We start from the raw sequence: 18,746 nt of genomic DNA on the forward strand, positions 1-18,746 counted from the left end.
CATGCTTGTAATCCCAGCTACTTGGGAGGCTGAGGCGGTAGGATTGCCTGAACCTGGGAGGCGGAGGCTGAAGTGAGCCAAGATCACGCTATGCCACTGCACTCCAGCCTGGGCGACAAAGCAAGACTCCATCTCAAATAAATAAATAAATAAATAAATAAATAAATAATTTTTAAAAAGATAAACAAAATAGGAGTAGATCAAGGTGCTATGGGAATATTTAGGAGGGAACTCAATCTTGGACATAAGAGAAAGCTCCCAGTGGGTATGATATTTAAAATGTATGACTTAGAACTAGTCAGTGTTATCGAGAAAACTTACTGGTTTCCTCAATTCATTTCTGTCTTACCTGCACTAATCCTATTCAATTTCATTTCTCTGTGCTCTGTGTAAACCATCAGACACAATTCATCATAGTTTCAGGGCCTGAAGACTCAAGTAGAAAATATTGTCCTTTTCACTATCCTTTATGGGAATATTCCTGATTATATGGTGTTATCACTCCACACCTCATACAGGGAGAACTCTGAGACAAAGATCTGAGAAAACATTGTAACAAAAGGAAACAAACTCCTGTCTCTCAAAACCAAATTCTAGGTTTAGCTATACTCTCATAAGAATATTCTGTGTTAAAAAGGCAACAATCCACTGTCCCAGTGCTGGTTTTTTTTCCCCAGCTTCATTAATCCTAGATAAATGGCACATGACTTTCCAAAATTATCCTTAAACTTAACCTAGTTTAGTCTTACATTTTTACCTCATGGGAAAATGGTTACAGCATAGGTTGGTCCCCCAAAATACATTGTCCTTTCAACCTCCTTCTCCCAACCATATGAATGGTTGTACTCTCAACATCCTATTTCCCACTGAATGTGTCTATGTGTGAAATCTAAAACTCCTGGAGAAATAAAAAGTGGACGGAAGACAGAGGTCTTTTTAATTAAGAGGTGAGAAACTTGGGCACACACAGATCAGTTCTGCTTGATTCTCTTGAACAAAGAAGAACTGGGTGACATTCATAGCAGTGGACCTGTCATTTCTTGTGCAGAATGATTTCTGGAAGAGATTCCTGGTGGCAGTCTAAGGCCAAAGGAGGTGTCATTAGGTCTTCTCTAATCTCAGTCTACAACTCAGAGATGTGGCATGTAGGTTCTGAAGACCTGAACACCTCATTCCAGGCTGGTCCTTTTGTGCTAGGTTTTCTATTAGAAGCCCATCTAGAACGTAGGAGTCTGCAAAGGAATACTGGGTACTGTCCAGGGCAAACCCATCTACAAGGGTACTAATGTATGGAGCACACATGGGAACATTTTACCATATCCCTTGAAGCGGAAAAAAAAAAACCATGTGACACTTTGCTTGCATACATATTCTGAAAGTCGCATCCAGTCCGTTTTAAGCCTCAATTTTTAAATATTAATGCTTTTATACTCTGACTATAAACAAATTATGTTAAAAAAAGTTCTTAACCTAAGGCAATTTATGATCCTCTTTGGTATTTTCCACAAAATTATGTGTACATAAACATAGATGTGTTTTTCCCCCTAGCAAGGGGGTTGATGGCATTCAGCACATTCTCAAAAGGGTCAGTAGAAGATGCTGACATACAGCAATCATTCTTTTTCTACTGGATATTTTTGAGAGAAGCGATTTAAGGTAAGTATGCATTACCCAAAAACATATACACCAATGCAATGTAGTCAGTTAAAATTAGGATACCTATTTTTAAAAGGGTTCTCCTCCCCTTTTGTCAACTGCAAGTAGTCTCTGGGCCCAATGCAGAAGCTAATTGGTTAATATTACTGGACTCAATGACAGTGATAAAATGGAGTATACTTGGAAAATACTTTTTGTTTTGTTTTACATTTGTGTATTCTCTTTCATTAAGCTAACCTGCACCTTCCAGCAAATTGGAGGGCTAAATTAGTTTATGTAAAAAAAAAAATCACAAAAATTTTACCCTTGATGAAAATGTGAAAAATAGAATGGAAACCAGATTAAACCTCTCTCCCAAAATAACGTATGTCAGCTCAAAGCAATGAAAATACTGTGGTCAGTTGAAAGAAGCTGAAATTTTGTGTACTTATGAAAATGACAAAAGAGCATTTTGGCTTTGAAGTTTGAGTTTTCACAACACAATTAGATTTTTAGTCTTAAATTTTAATATTTCAAGACAATTACACTCGTATCTGTGATGATATTTAATTTCTGCCTTCCAGGCAGCTGGCTTGTCCCTTGTCATTAATATGGAAGGCAATTACAATGTCACCTTTAGCTCAGTTCTAGCTGAGGAATTCAAAAGAAAAGTCAGAAACAAGTTACCTCCCAGTAAATAAATCACCAAGGGATTTAGCAAGTCTAGTCAATCAGCTCAGCATTTGCAGGGGTCAGAGGGGTGGGGGAAATCTGGGGGTGTTAGCACACACATGAGTGTACATACACACACAACAGAAACAAAATAAGACTACAATAATCAAACTGTATGAATATGTTATCAAAACACTACAAACAGAACAAATGTTTCTTTTGCCTTCTATGTCTCTTCTCATTTTACTCATTCTTTCCTTACCACTACTGACTATTATCTTTCTTCATATATTTAGCCATGCACTTACCCATGAACACTGCCTTCTTTTTCTGCCCCAATCCCCGTATCTCCATGGCTTTCCAGTTAATGAAGTACCTTAGGAAATTGAGAAACCTAGAAGTGTATCTTAGGGAAAGCTCTAAAAAACTATGCTTAAAATTCTCAAAATACTGAGAAAACTCAACATATTCACATTTTTAATGTAGAATAACTTTAAAGAAAAGGAAAGTTATAATACAATCTCACATTTTATTATAATAACTAATTAATAAGTAGTAATGAATCTAAGTAGTTTCGCATATTCTTTCATTTAAATCCCACAATCATCCTAAAATCTCATGACACCGAGGGGGATACTAAGGCCCAGAAGGTGAAACTATGCCCAATATTACACAGCTAAATAATAAATTATACAGGCAATCCACCCAAAATTGTTTCTCCTTTTTATTTATTGATATACCACAGTTGTATGTATTTTTGGGGGTACATGTGATATTTTAACACATGTATATGATGTGTAATGATCAAATCAGGGTAATTGGAATATCCATCACCTCAAACATTTATATTTTCTTTGTGCTGGGAACATTACAATTCTTCTCTTCTAGGTATTTTGAAATATACAATAATTATTAACTATAATTTCCTATCATATTATTGAATGACACAACAATTTCTTCTAACTGTATGTTTGTACCCACCACCCAAAATTTGAACCTCAAAAAACAAAACACCTTCAAAATATTAAGAAAACAGAAACCAACATAAATTTTAATGGTAAAAATTTAGCAATGTTAAAGAACAGGAATATACGTAACTGATTCACACAGCATCCCTCTCATATGACAGATGACAGGAAGCTTATAGCAAAATCTGAGGCCCAACCGTGTATGAGCCTTAGGAGGTGATTACTTTTTATACTCTATCTTGACTACTTCCTCAAATTTATAATTTTACTGTCCCTGGGCTTATTATAAACCTTCTCTTCAAGTCCTATGATGTCCAGAAGTCTTTCAGTGAGTAAAACTGAGGAATCCAGTGAAGAAAAGAACAGAAAGATATTTCCAGTTTCTCAATAGTCCTCATGCTGTCACTTTTATAACTGAGCCTCATCACAAAGGATTATATAATAGATTCAAGTAATACCGCAAACAATTATATTTTTAAAACTTAGGTCTTTGATTTTTTGATACTATAACATCTGAAGATTAAAAAAAAATTTACTATATACTTGCAAAAGCAATATAGTTAGGCAAAAACACTGTCGATATGTGAAAATGCCTGACAAAAAGTTGTCAAGACCAAATTTTTGGCCCTGCTGACTATGAAAAGCAAATATTTCTTGGATTCAAATTATGAACAAGTAATGAAATTTCTGCAAGGAAGAGTCAAGGAAAACATGTGTCATATATCGCTTAAGGCATACATATAGAAATCAAACATTTGTGATAATACCTGAAGTAGGAACGATTTAAAAAAAGATTTTCACAGAACACTCAGAGAAAAAGAAAAACTCAGATTGTTACCCCTTCCCAATCTGAGTTTTTAAGTTACATATTTTTTTAAAGAACTGTAAACAAAACAGCATTGTATATTATTACCTGATTTCAAAATAATCAAAAACAATCTGTTTTACTTAAAACCAACTGTAGCAATCACTGCACCTAGTAAATACTAGCACTTCTATTTGCTATTCCTTATAAAGAGGCAAAAACAAAAAAGAAATCACTGTTTTTGAGAATTAAAGTATTTTTCCATAAGCACAAAACAATAGCCAATTTAAAGATCTGACATAGACAAAGACAATAAAAATTATATTGTCAAATAATAGACAAATCCAAAAAATTGAAATATGCTAGCAATGTTATTATAACTGACCAGATTATAAACCTCAATTACTCTGAAGTTCTGCTACTGAATAGGAACTTTCAGATGCTCCAGTATATAAAACATTTTTAGGTGCTAAGCCCAGGAATAATGTCTGGAATTCTGCCAATAATATTCCTCCTGAACACAATGGCAAAGCCTGTGTGTGACACAGCAGTACACTCAACTTTCTTACAATTTCATGTTCCCCCATCTTTTGCAGCATATGAATGAGAAATTTCTCTTGGAGGCTCTATTAATTTTTATGAAATAAACCAACATAAAATGGGTAGCAAATCAATTTAAACAAAATTTTGGTTTTTATGGTTCTATAATTAGAAAATAAAATTAGTAATTGATAAGAGTTACAGCTCAAAAAATGAAAATTGCTAGATTGACTTTCATGTGGTTAGTCATATTTAACAAACTTGAGTCCTCTCTGCCTGTGTCTGCCTCTCACTCCAAACTCCCTCTCATACCCCTACCCCTTCTACACACAGCTGCTCTTCTTGAAGTGAATGCTTTATATTGTGGAGGCCACCAAGTCCAAATAATATAACTTTATTTTGCTATAATTTTTATAACTTCTATCAAATTCAAGTTTTTGGCTGCACCTTACAAACTTGAAAGTCTAAGAAATGCCAGCATTTTAAACTTCAGCCACATGCAGGTCTATGTAAAACATTTTTTTAATCTTTAAGGACTATTTTGTAAATTTTCACCAATTATTAGAAATCTTTTTAATACAAATATTATACACATAGTATTGTTACAAAGATCAGCAAAGGGCACAAATGCATGGGATAATATTTTGAGTTCTCTTTAAAGAAAAGAAATATCTCTCCTTACCAGAAATGCTAACACTGATTGTTAAGACTTCCTAATGACAGGTATTTTTTGAAAAGAACAACAACAAAACCCATCCTATTCCAAACTATATAGTTTGTAGAGATAACAAAGCCCTAATATTAACTCTGAGCTTATACTAACTTTACTCATTAGACATACATCACTGAGTGAACTAAAGGCCACTTAGCCATGTAAAACGAAAAAGCAAAGGAAAAACTGGTTATTAGCTCAATACGGATTGTTCGTAAAATGGGCAATATGCTAATCAGTCTGCTCTGCTTTAATTAAAAGAATCATTAGGTAAATCACATATGTAAACTTTAATTTCACAGTATTTGAGAAAGATACAAAAAGACCTTTTGTTTATTAAAACACTTCAAAACTTTCCTATAATCTGTCGAACAGACCAATTTTTCCAGATCCTATATAAACAAATGGTAACCCATACTCTGTTCAATTATCACATATATTAGTATAGTTCAATAAGATTTGACTATATTTGAAGTATTAACTAAGTCAGATATGCAATTATTACATTTAGTGGGCCTACTTCAATTTTAAAATTCTAGTTTAAACTTGTATGTTGTCTTCAAAATCCTTTATTCTTCAGTTTTCTATATGGATGTTTAATAGAACACTACACTGACTTTGCAGTTGAATTATAACGCTTTATCTGAACTGCACAGAACTAGTCAATGCATTAAATAATTAAGAGATTGCACAATTTGAGGTAGGATTTTCAGAAACGCTTTATAAAAAGATTTTGGCACACCAATTCCTTAAACTATGCCAAAAATCTCACTTAGTTAAATTCTGACAATCTTTGTCAAATTCAGAAACATGAATTCAACTAAAAATATGCAGCTTATTTAAAATACATTTGTCTTAACAGCTTTAATTGAAAAAATACCTCCTGCCCCCACATACAGTTAATGCTTCTGGCTAATGCACATTCTCTTCCCTGTATTCTCATTTCTATCACATTTTTTCCCCATTAAAGTGAGCACATTGTATTTGGTTTCTTTTCTTCCTACTCATTGTTCAGTTCAGCATTTTAATAATCTCTTCAGTACTGCTGTTCAAAGAAAATAGGCTATATGAAGCTAAAGAAAATTCTCTAAGTTCAATGGTTTTCAAAGTGAGATAATTTTCCTAGACCTATTTATTAAAAATCCATGCAAAGCAAGCCCCACAACCAACTGGTAAACAGCTACAGAAAATTGGAAGCTTAAAAATAAAGCCGTTAAAAACACTTCACTACACACCTTCTCTGTGAAGCCCTTTGTTTCCACTGAAAACCATACTGGAATCCTTGTATAAAAGAAGTTGCCTTCTGGCTATCAATAGCTATACTATCAGTAACTGAGGGATCCAGATGTCTGCAGCGGTTAAAACAAATGTTCAGCGTTGGGTGCTGATTCCGCTTCCCTCCGTGTAAGGTTTTTCACAAAGGCAGCAGAGTAAGAGCGCACATAGCAACAGTACTCACAGCTGATTGGACAGAGGGTGTGCTCAACCTCCCCTGCTCGCTAGGTCCACTACAGCTTCCTGTCTACTTGGCAGCACTGTCATGTTTTCTTTGCTCGTCTTACAAACTCAGCTGTGTTTAGGCAACTTGAAAGAACAGTAGACTGATAATGGCAAAGTATTCTAGCGTTAGCCCCTAAAATGTGTTTCTTTAGTTGCTTTTAAAACAGAGAAATTCGTAAGACAAAAATTTATTTCAGTTAGTGATTCACATAAAACTGAAGACAAAGAAGGGTTGTGGAGGGAATCAATTACTTCACATCTAAATTAAATCAGGTTCTACCAAGTGAAACCCTCTGAAAATGTGTAAATACAAAAATTTACAACAATCAGAATAAAGCATCGACCTTCATATACCTGGAACTTTAGATAAAGTATTTTACAACAAACTTCACAAATTCCTAGAAAAGCACAACCTGTTACATATTTAAAATGGGATAGGTCCTGAAATGGTCTCTCCTCAAATGCATGCAGTACCTTTTAAGAGGGCTAAAGAAACAGGTTACCAGACTGACTAGAAAAAGATTCAGAAAGGAAAAATTATCAGTTACTTAGTAATCTCTGACAATACAAGATTTAACTAGGTATTTATGGTAAAATGTCTCAGGATACATAGAACAATGACATTTAGCTTAAATTCATTTACTTTTTGTTATAATAAAATTACCCAGAGATATAAAAGTATAGACTTTTTTTCAGGTTTCAAGTACTGGGCTTCAGTTTACCAGTTCATACTGTCTCCACAAACTTTAACAGCAAAAATCCCTCCCCAGCTTACAAAGTTGTTTGGGAGAATCAATGAAGGTAGTAGGGGATGAACAGATGTGATGAATTATAAAAATTTCTCATTTTAGAAATATTTCCCCTGAACGTCACATCAACTAGGATGGTGGTTTTCAAACGTTTAAAGCAATGGAATTTGCATTCTTCCTATAAAATGCATTATCAGTGGTGGCTCTAAGATTTCCATACAGGAAAGGTTTGTGGGAGTAGGCTGAGGCCGCAGCAGAAGCATGCCATTTATTACTCAGATCTTTGTTTATCCTGAGTGTCTTGGTGGTTAGGGAGTGGAGTCTGATGGAAATGTTGGAGTTACTAAAGTGCCCCATGAGCACTATGAGGCTATTTTTAAGTGAGAAGCCACAAATAGCATGCAATTTCATATCAGACCCAGAATCCACAAGATTTCTACCCCTGAAGAAGCTTCTAGGATTCCTGGATTCTATAGTACAGAAGAAATACAACCCGGAAGAGGTTTATTGCTTTAAAGAAATCTCATTAAAGAATCTGATCACTGGCTCCACATTTAGCCAGAGGGAAAGCTGCTAAGCCCCCCGAGAAATAACAAGACGTGTTTGGAAACACAATAAGCCTGAGGTAGGTGACTCAGAGAAAGAATGGCACGGTAGAGACAGCAAGGATTTTGGAGGTAGGCCAACCTGTGTTCAAAACATGAATCTGCCATTTACTAACAGTGAGACCACATATAAGATTATTATACCATTATGAGCTTCAGTTTCCTCACCTGTACAACTTCCTAATCCACGACTAGTCACAGGCCCACTGTACTTTTTCCTTAACACTTACTGCACAGAATGTAGAAAGACTGTTTACAAAATGACTGGTTTAATGACAGTCTCCTCCATCACACTGTAAATGCTTTAAAGGTAGGTACTATGTCTACTTAATTGTTTACCTAGCACCATGCCCCATTTATATTTTATACAATATTTGATTTGATTTCACAATCATGGGAGGTGACTAGTGCAAGTAGAACATCTTATTTGACCATCTTCATTGTTTAAATAAGGAAGTTAGATCTAAAATTTACAAGTCACAACTAGAAGTCAAAGGAAATCAAATTTAAAAATTTTTTGGATTAATAAATTTATATTTCAAAATTAATCTTTTCCTATCTCCTATAATATATAATCCCAGGGTTGTTTTGGAATAATTCTTTTCAGTTATAATCCTTAAACTTTAAAATTAAAAGGTAGTGATATCAGATATCTATAATATAAATCTATTGATATCATATAAAAAGAGAATTTACAGAAAAAACATTAAATGTATTTAGTCACAACATGTAATTATAAATGATAAAAGACACTCCAAATAGATGTGCCACCTTAAAAACTTAAATCCAACTGAGACAGAATTTTAGTGAAATGCTCCCCTCTATGCTGCTAGTTTTCCAATAAATTTCAGAACAGCACTTCATACATTTTTGAAAAAAGTTTGCTTTTCCCCAGTTTGCTCATCTTGGTACACAAAACTAAATAATGAGTATGCTATAAAATGATGGCACATTATCTACTTTGTAAATCTCAAGACTACAAACTAAGAATCTGAATAACATGAAATTCTGCACAAGTGTTAGTCCCAGATTCTCAATTCTCAATCCCCAACCACAACAACCCTCCTTCCCCTGCTCCTCTGGAACCCACCTAGCATGGTCGTTAAGTATGTTCTCTAAATGGACAGTTCAGGAAACATACCATGCTCCTGTAGGGAAACAAAGAGGATAGTAGATCTTTTACAAAAGTTTTAAAAACAAAACTATATTTTCCAAATATAAAATGGGAAAATTTCAAATAACTATTTCAGATCATCTATGTTTTCTGTTAGCAGAAATAATTGAGATCTACCGATAGTAAGATACTTTAAGAGATAACATGCTATCTTTGAGACTTTCTAAACAAAAAAATTATTGCAGATAGAAAAAAGAACCCTTCAAAGGTAATGTTTAAATGGCTACTACACATATACACATATTAAATAATTACTAACTATATGTATTTTTTATATATATATATTAAATAGCCACTACCTACTGGGCCATGGGCCAGGCATGATGCTAATCTAATCTCTTTACCTACTCTTCTCTGATCCTCAGGTAGTTGTTATCCCCACAGATTAAAACTGGCTTGTTACTTGCCCAAGTAACTAGAACCAAGTGGGTAAAGCAAGGATTCAAACTTAATGTCTTCCTAAATCTAATATGTGTGCTCTTAACCACTAGTATCCTTTCCCTAACAATTTCTTACATATGTTACTTACATATTTGCCATAAGGCAAATATGGCATTACACAAAAATAAAGTTTAAATACAGAAATCTCATGTAAGCATTTTCCATGTATTAGTCATTCAATAACCACAACTACAGCCTCATTATACCTCAAAATTACCATTAATACACTGCTTGTAACATGGAAAAATAGGATTTGACTGCAAACAGATAGCTGTTTTGTAGCTGTAGTGTGATCACAAAGACAACGATTAAAGGTTCAATCTGTAAAACTTCACTACTTCATGATCACAGATCACCTAATCCAGAGAAAGTGAAAGGAGGTCGAAAAGGACACTGAACTAGGGACCACCGATGTGGGTTCTGGCCCAAATCCTACCTCTGATCAGCTTTTTGATCTTAAGCACTTCTTTGAAATTCCTCATTCTTTGTCTGCAATGTTGGTATGTTGTAAGGATCAAATAGGACAGGATAAAATTATTTTCAAAGTAGCAATGTGCTACACATATAGGATATTTCTATTCCTAATAGTCTTTGAGAGATAGGGGATAATGTTCAGATGTGGCAGTGTAAACACGTTTGCACAAAATCCAACCTCATGATTGGAAAGACCCCTTAAAGCAGCAAGACATAATGGAGGAAAGCCACAAATTCAATCTCTTTTTACCAAATTATTTAACCTGTCTGAATCTATTTCTTTATTTGAAAAGTGGGAATAATCATTTCTCTAAGTGCTACAAACCACCTAGGTCAGTACTTGGCTCTTAATTTGAAGTTTCCTCTTTCCCTTTGCAGACATCAGGTCTACATGATGTGATCATATGTCTGCATACATACACACGCACACACACAAATAACAGCAATACATTAGCATACATTAGTTGTATACTGTATTAATAACAATGGGAATGAGACAACTCTTGATCAAAGAAAGATTTCTGTGACGCTGATTTTTTTTTAAAGTTTTTAAATAATGTCACATCGAACAACACATTTAACAGCTGAATAATTTGTAATGAAGACTAAGCAATAGTTAAAATATAACATTATTAACAGTTGTGGAAAATAGAGAAATTTATCATATCATTAAACCAGTTTTTATTAAAAAACAAAATGTGATGTTAGGTCAGTTCAGGGATAAATTAAGCCATACATTATATTGACTTTCACTTACATGAGATTCCTAGCAATCATATTTGCTGCAACGATTACCCACTGACTTGCATTCATTGTAACAAGGTACAAATAAACCAAATGGCCAAACAGCAACCCAAATATACTGTTTTAAGAGTTAAACACATTCTTAAAATTAAAATGCTAAAAAGTACCTAAGAGACTTAATTGGGACTCTCATATTTCAAAAGATTTTGGGTTATGATGACCTAGATTAGTTCCAGGAGCAGTAGCTTGTTTACAAAATCTAAGATCTTGGAAAGAAGAAAATGTTCTAGCCTGTTTTTTGGCATCATTCATACTACATTGTTTAAAATGAGCTAGAATGGGGGTTATTTATAAGCTAAGCTACTGGACAAACACTTCATCTAATAATATCTTGTATACACATAAGTCAGATTTAATAAGAATCAAGATCAGGTATTAAGAATTCACTTTTAATATCCTATATACTTTGTCTTTGTAAATTAGTATTACCACTATTACATAAAACGTGTGCAGAGGTGCATATGGGTTTTTCTTTATCCATACTTCTTTTAAAGATATATTCTGGGATGTTGTTAATCTCCTATTACAAAGAATGCTATGTTTGATTCAATCTGAAATTGAAAACCAATCACACATTTTTTATTATAATAAAATAACATTTTATGAAAAGTTTTTCCATGAAGATAATGGATCCCATATTTACTTGTCCCTTTGACAATTGCAACTCTGTGAAATAATATTTTGTAGATGAAGAAACTGAATCATAGAAATTAAGGTAGCCGGTGGGTTACCTTGTAAGAATCACCCACTCTAGGTTTAATTCCAAGTGCCGTTTTTTTCCCACAATTACCTATCACTGACACACGTCATTATCTCTGCTAATAGAGACAAACAGTCATACAAATGACTGATTCTGTAGTTTAAATTCTGGAGAATGTTAACAGAAATCTGTAGAGTGACACAGTTGTATGTGTATTTAGTCAATCTTGTGTAGGTTTAAGGAGACTCAATCATTAAGTCCCCAAAGCTTTAATACTGTTTGCTTTGCATTTAACATTTTTTAAAATTTGCTTATTTGAAACTATTTTACATTGGTTTGCTTCCAAGTGATATGACTAAGCTCTTTTGGCTACCTCAAACTCTAGCATGTCTAAAACTGAATTAGTTTTCCTCTGAATAAGAGTCACCATTATTATCAGTGGCATCCTCCCAATTCCCTAAGCTAACAAACTTCGGAGAGAACATACTCATTGACTGTGTGTTTAGTAAGTGCCTGGCACAACCACTTCACTCAGGTTATGTCATTCTAATAAAGTTATAAAATGGTGTAAAATACTATTACTCTCCCAGTTTTAATCAATAAAATGGAAACTCAGAAAAGTCGGCAACTTAAGCTTACACAGAGAAGGTAACAAAATCAAATCTTGAACACTTTTAGTTCTAAGTGCTAAAACAATCTGTAGAATTAATGTGCTGTAAAATTAATATAAGGGGTTGAGACTATAATTTTCTTTTTAAATAAAGTAGAAAAAAAAATCAGTCATCATTGCTTATAGCAAGATTGGTAAATAACTTGTTTTGGGGCAGGGGTCAATAGGGATGTTGTCATGGGGGAGTAATGTGAAATGTCTAATTGTGGATTGCAGTCAAAAAAATTTTAAAGTCACTGCTCCATCTGACACTGTCTCTCAATTACTACCATCCCCTCTACTGTCTCCAAATAGATATTGGTTTTTACCACATCATATTCAACAAACATGGACTTTGGAAGCACAATAGCTGAAATTAGGTAGAATTTTACTAGAGTTGGAGAAAATAGTCGCTATAGACTTACAGCCAAAATTCACATACATCACAGGCTGCCACCACTCAATTCTACTGGTCCTCTTTTACTAGAGGTGACACTACTTCTAAAGACATGGATGTTTAGAGATCCCTAAGGATTCACAATGTACAAATCCTATAACTACTGAATATAGCTTTCTGTGTAGAGGGAGACAATAGTTGTCTTTTTCCTTATATAAATGCTAGAGTCAACCTTTCTGTCAGAGCTCTCCATTTTCAATGCAATTTCAGCTTATAAATTACTTATCATTTGAATACCTCAATAGTTTTTACCATTTTAGACCACGAAGATTTTAACTGCAGGACCTAAGAGAGGAAACATCAGTAAGACCTCATAAACTGAGCGCCTCAATTGAAACTTGCACTTAATGGGAATAAATTTTCATTCTTCATTCACAAAAACAAAACAAATCATCAAACATACATGCTCCCTCCCATTCAAACTCAAAATATTGGAGACCACCACAAATAGAAAGGGACAGTGGAGGCCAGGCATGGTGGCTCATGCTTGTAATTCCAGACTTTAGGAGGCTGATACAGGAAGATTGCTTGAGGATAGGCATTTAAGACCCGGCTGGGCAACAGAGTGAGACCTCGTTTCTCCAAGAAAAAAGAAAGTTAAAAATCAGCTGGGCATGGTGATGCACACCTGTAGTACCAGCTTCTCAGGGACTGAGGTAGAAGGATTGCTTGAGCCCAGGAACTGGAGGTTTCAGTGAGCCACGATTAAGCCACTGTACTCCAGCCTGGGCAACAGAGCAAGAACCTGTCTCAAAAAACAAAAAAAGAAAGGGATAGTAGAGTGTACAATTTCTGTAAGTTTGTACGGGGCATCTGATACTCTCTTATTCCTCTGGGCCAGCTCCCCTACCCCCAATCCCCAGCTCTTCTAAAACATCATAGGGTAACCTCAGCTTCTGATTCACCTATTGCCCCAGAAGAAAGGACTTTGTTTTTTGTTTCTTGTTTTTTTCAAACCACAAGTTTCTGAGGGCAGAGGCCATGTTAGTTCTTGCTCATCACAGTACTTCTAGCACATATGTGCCAGGCACATTGAAAGTGCTTGGTGAATACTTGTTTCAGTGAACAAGAGAGGGAGAATGGTCCAAATGTCTAAGGTTTTACTATTTCTAACAGTTAAATTCTAAAATGTTGTCATATTTAACCAATATGACTATATAATCACAACTATTTATTGCAGAAGGAAATATTCATAAGAAGTCGTATCACTTTGAAAAAGAACATTTTGTCAAAATATAGGTGTTTGGTAGAAACATTTTAGAAATAGAGCATTTCTAAAACAAAATCCAAGTGTTCTGTACTAAATCAAAACAAGCATCCCATGTTGTCAATCCCTTGATTTCATACAAGGACCCATGTAAATTACAAAATATTAGATGCAATATCCTACAAAACACAGCTGGGGCAAATGAGCTATTTTAATCTATATTTAAGCTATCTAAGTACAGAATGAAATACCAGTTAATGAAACACAAGACTTGAGTGCACTAGCAGAACAGTAAAATGACTATTAGGGTTATCATAAAATTCATTGTCCACTGAGGTGGGAGGTTTGCTTGAGGCCAGGAGTTCAAGACCATCCTGGCCAACATAGCAAGACCTTGCCTCTAAAAAGAAAAAAATATATATTAAAAAAATAAAAAAGTAAAATTCATGATCCAAACAGTGGTAACACATTTAGAGTGAAAGGAGACCATTATGAAATAGGATTGGACACAGGGACAACAGGCATAAACCAGGATCATCCTATGTAGCATTTAACCCAGCCCATCAAAGTAGTTTGAACTTAATGGTACAGTTAGAGATATAAAATGGTTAAATATGTTAAATTTTTTAAGCGTGAATTTTGTATTTCATGAAACTCACTGATATAAGCCCAAATATAAAATCATGATATCTTAGAACTTATATAGTAGTTGCTAAGCAAGCAATAGGTGCTTAATTTTTTATCAAGCATCTAATAAATACTAATTCTGTGCCAGCCTGTGACAGATGTGAGGAAAACAGCTGGGAAGAAGTCAGATGTCATCACCACCCTTGAAGAACAATTATTCTAGTGAAGGAGACAGTATAAAATGAAGAAATGAGGGAAGCACAAACTATCTTATAGTACCTGGCATTCTTTCAGTTCCTAAAGCATGCCAGACTCTTTCTAAATTCAGGACCTTTGCATATATACCTTTGGCCTGGGATGTTCTTCCCCGTTACACAGCTGGTGCCTTCTCAGCCTCTGCTCATTTTCTCAGGGGCCTTACCTAACCAAAGAGGACTTCTCCTTGCTCTCGCTTAGTCACTCTCTTAGCCTTTGCATATTTCCTTCAGCGCACTTGGAATGTGTTTATCTTACGTATTGAAGAAATGCTAATTTATTAACAATAACAATAGGCAAATTTATTGAGTATTTATTCAGAATCAAATACTATTTTCTTTTTTTTTTTTTTTTTTTTTTTGAGACAGTTTCGTTTTTGTTGCCTAGGCTGGAGTGCAATGGCTCGATCTCGGCTCACTGCAACATCCGCCTCCCAGGTTCAAGCAATTCTCCTGCCTCAGCCTCCTGAGTAGCTGGGCTTATAAGCATGGGCCACCAATCCCGGCTAATTTTTTTATATTTTTAGTAGAGATGGGGTTTCTCCTTGTTGGTAAGGCTGGTCTCGAACTCCCGACCTCAGGTGATCCGCCCACCTTGGCCTCCCAAAGTGCTGAGATTACAGGCGTAAGCCACCGTGCCTGGCCTAAATACTATTTTCTAAGCACCTTATATGGATTATCTCATTTCCTCATTACAATAGCCCTTTAAGTAGGTATTATCACTAGCCTCATTTTTTACACATTGAAACTAAAGAAAAAATATTGTCCTCTATATTTCTAAATAATTAGTTTATACCATTTCCTGATTTTTAAATTTGACAATTATCTCTAATTTCTTATTTCTTTATATCCATCTCTTTCTCAGCTTCCTAGTTTCAAGGATGAAATGTCTTATTTACTTTGAGTCTACTTATTACCATTCGACTTACTTCTAAGGGTATGTATGTATTACTTTGAGAACACTGTCAAAATATAATCACCTAGCCGGTTTCTTTCCAGTTTCCTGATAAAAGCCAGATGATCATTATTTCATTTCTGGTGCCAGAACCTAGAGGCAATTGTGCTCTGCTAGAGGCATGAAGTAATACAAAATACAGAAAATATTCAAGCAACTAGCAGGGAATTTGAGTTTTACTTTTTTAGTTGGACAGGCTGCTTTTCTCTGGGTCTTACGTTTTCTCAACTGTAAAAATGAAAGAAACTCACACACTCTAAGGATCTTTCCAACTGTGGTTTCTAGTGACAGAGTGATTTTGTAATTTCAGAATAACAAAATTATTTTCACATCCTGAGCTTTTTAAAGTGGATTTATTATGTACCACTATGTAACCTGAATGTTGTTGTTTTTGTTGTTGTTAGCAACTTAGAGTACCGTGGTAAATACCTAAATTCTGCACCATAAGCTACAACAAAAGGTACAGGCCAGGGTTAGACTACAACCTCCTGGACCACAGAAGTGTGCCTGCAGAACCAGCCTTCAATCAACACAATAATTACTCAAAGGCATAGGTATGTTCTTTACCTCAATTTCTGAATAGTTAGTATGCCAACTTAAGAAGGACACACATGTTCAGAGAAACAATATTTAAGAAAGGAGTTATGCCAGCAGAAATCTTACAAGCCAGGCCAAAAAAAAAAAAAACAAAAAACAAAAGAGTAATGAATGATCAAATCTTAGACCTAGAAGGAACCTCCAAAATTATCGAACCTAATCTCTTATCAGACGAGGCAACTGGTGGTCAAAGAGGTTGGTGATTATTCACACAGATAGTGGCAAACCAAGACTAGGAAACTGAGATTGCTTCTTAGTGCTCTACCATAATATACTGAACAAACTTCATTCTTACGACCACCATTTTTTTTTTAAAGCTTTAGGGTGAAAGTGTTTATCTGGTTGGGGAGAGAAGAAGATACATCGCTACTCTTAACACAGCTAGGAAAGCTTATTAGTATCATGGGGACTCCCTTCATTCTCAGACCCTCCATGAAGCTGAAGGGTATGAAAGCCTCTAATCCCATAGAATTCAAACTTCTGCCAGCAATTATCTGGAATGAGAAACGGAATCTCCAGTTTTACTCTGTATTTTTCTTCTATTTGTTATAACACACAGCTATTTCAAAATAAATAGTGCAGCTTACTACTCTGACAAAAAGAGTATTATAAAACAACAGACATAGGGCCAGGCGCGGTGGCTCAAGCCTGTAATCCCAGCACTTTGGGAGGCCAAGGAGGGCAGATCACGAGGTCAGGAGATCGAGACCATCCTGGCTAACACGGTGAAACCCCGTCCCTACTAAAAATACAAAAAATTAGCCGGGCATGGTGGCAGGCGCCTGTAGTCCCAGCTGCTCGGGAGGCTGAGGCAGGAGAATGGCGTGAACCTGGGAGGCGGAGCTTGCAGTGAGCTGAGATCGAGCCACTGCACTCCAGCCTGGGCGACAGAGCAAGACTCCGTCTCAAAAAAAAAAAAAAAAATAGACATAGTATTATTAGTATTGTGTACCATGTTAATACTCCCAAGAATTTTTGTAAAATAAAACACAAATCTTTCATGTATTATAAACAAAGAATGGTGGCAAAGGGAAAAATAAATGGAGAAGAAAAAGAATTAGCTAACAGTAGATGCATGTTAGGTTATTTTTATAACAGCAGGTGATAATGTAATTTTGAGAGCTAAAAACTGATTTTAAGACTGTCTGATACTAGCAAATAAATGAGGCTCAAACTCCTTATAGCTTAACATTCAAAACTCTAATCTCTCCCTATTCCAAAGCAACTCTTCCCATTCACATTAGTCTATCTGCCATCCGTTAAACAATGGAATCCTATCTTCACACCTTAACTCATTCCCTCTGATCAGAATGTCCTTCCTTCCATTCCCTCCCTGCCCCAATCTCTAAATTTTTATCTATCCAAATCATAACAGTTTTTGAAGGATCAACTCAGCTGCCGTCTCTGCTAAGACAGTCCCAGCCCTGAATTAACTTCTCCAGCTGGAATTAATCATTCCCTATGACCTTTGATAGTAAACATTACTTTTACCATTCATTCAGTTCTCAAATGTCCTGCATTATACTTATCTTCTTTCTTGGATTATATTTTCTATAGGGCAGAGAATACAATACATATCTCAGAGGTCATACCACAGAATAGTTCATCAATAAATACTACTGAATGAAAAGAAAAAAATGTAGCCCAATGATCATGTGCACAAAACCACCACTTTTTTCAGATTACCTAATTGTTGCAAGATAAACTAAAAATAAGAGTTGTACATATTAAGATGACACATATTACATTAATTTAACTATTTAACCAAAACTTTTTTTTGAGACAAGGTTACACTCTGTTGCCCAGGCTAGAGTGCAATGGCTTTATCATAGCTCACTACAGCCTTAAATCCTCAGCTCAAGTGATCCTCCCATCTCAGCATCCCAAGAGCTGGGACTATAGGCGTGCCTCAACAAGCCCAGCTAATTTTTTTTTTTAAGATTTTTTGTAGAGATGGGGTCTCCCTATGTCATCCAGGCTCGTCTTGAACTCCTGGGCTCAAGCAATCTTCCCACCTCGGTAATCAAAACTTTCCTTAGTGAGATATCAAAAAAGTTGGGAAATATTATAGTTGAAATAGATATACGTATCTACATAAAATGAATGCCACAAAAATTCAAATTCATTGCAGAGCAAATTTGAATTCTATCCATCCAGAGCAGGCATAAGTTTCTCTTTTTATCCAAAATTAGCGTAAGCTGAAACACTGTTCAATCAACAA

General features: G+C 35.2%; 1 protein-coding gene across 10 annotated transcripts in view; it reads right to left on the reverse strand.

The window, feature by feature from the left end:
* ATOSA (atos homolog A) overlaps positions 1-18,746 on the reverse strand; it is a 111,780-nt gene that overhangs the window by 77,819 nt on the left and 15,215 nt on the right. The window contains exon 1 of one of the 10 annotated variants that reach the window (XR_010123956.1): positions 6,568-8,732. The exons of 6 other annotated variants lie outside the window; for them this stretch is intronic. Coding sequence is in view for 3 of the 4 variants with exons in the window: in XM_063652625.1 (XP_063508695.1) it covers positions 6,568-6,604 (37 nt within the window). In the remaining variant the exon portion in view is untranslated. Of the gene's footprint in view, positions 1-6,567; positions 8,733-9,276; positions 9,309-18,746 lie in introns of those variants that run through there. 3 more of the 10 variants (XM_054452469.2, XM_063652625.1, XM_054452462.2) reach the window with 3 other exon arrangements.

Source organism: Pongo pygmaeus, chromosome 16, assembly GCF_028885625.2.
Source record: "Pongo pygmaeus isolate AG05252 chromosome 16, NHGRI_mPonPyg2-v2.0_pri, whole genome shotgun sequence".
Lineage (NCBI taxonomy): Eukaryota > Metazoa > Chordata > Mammalia > Primates > Hominidae > Pongo > Pongo pygmaeus.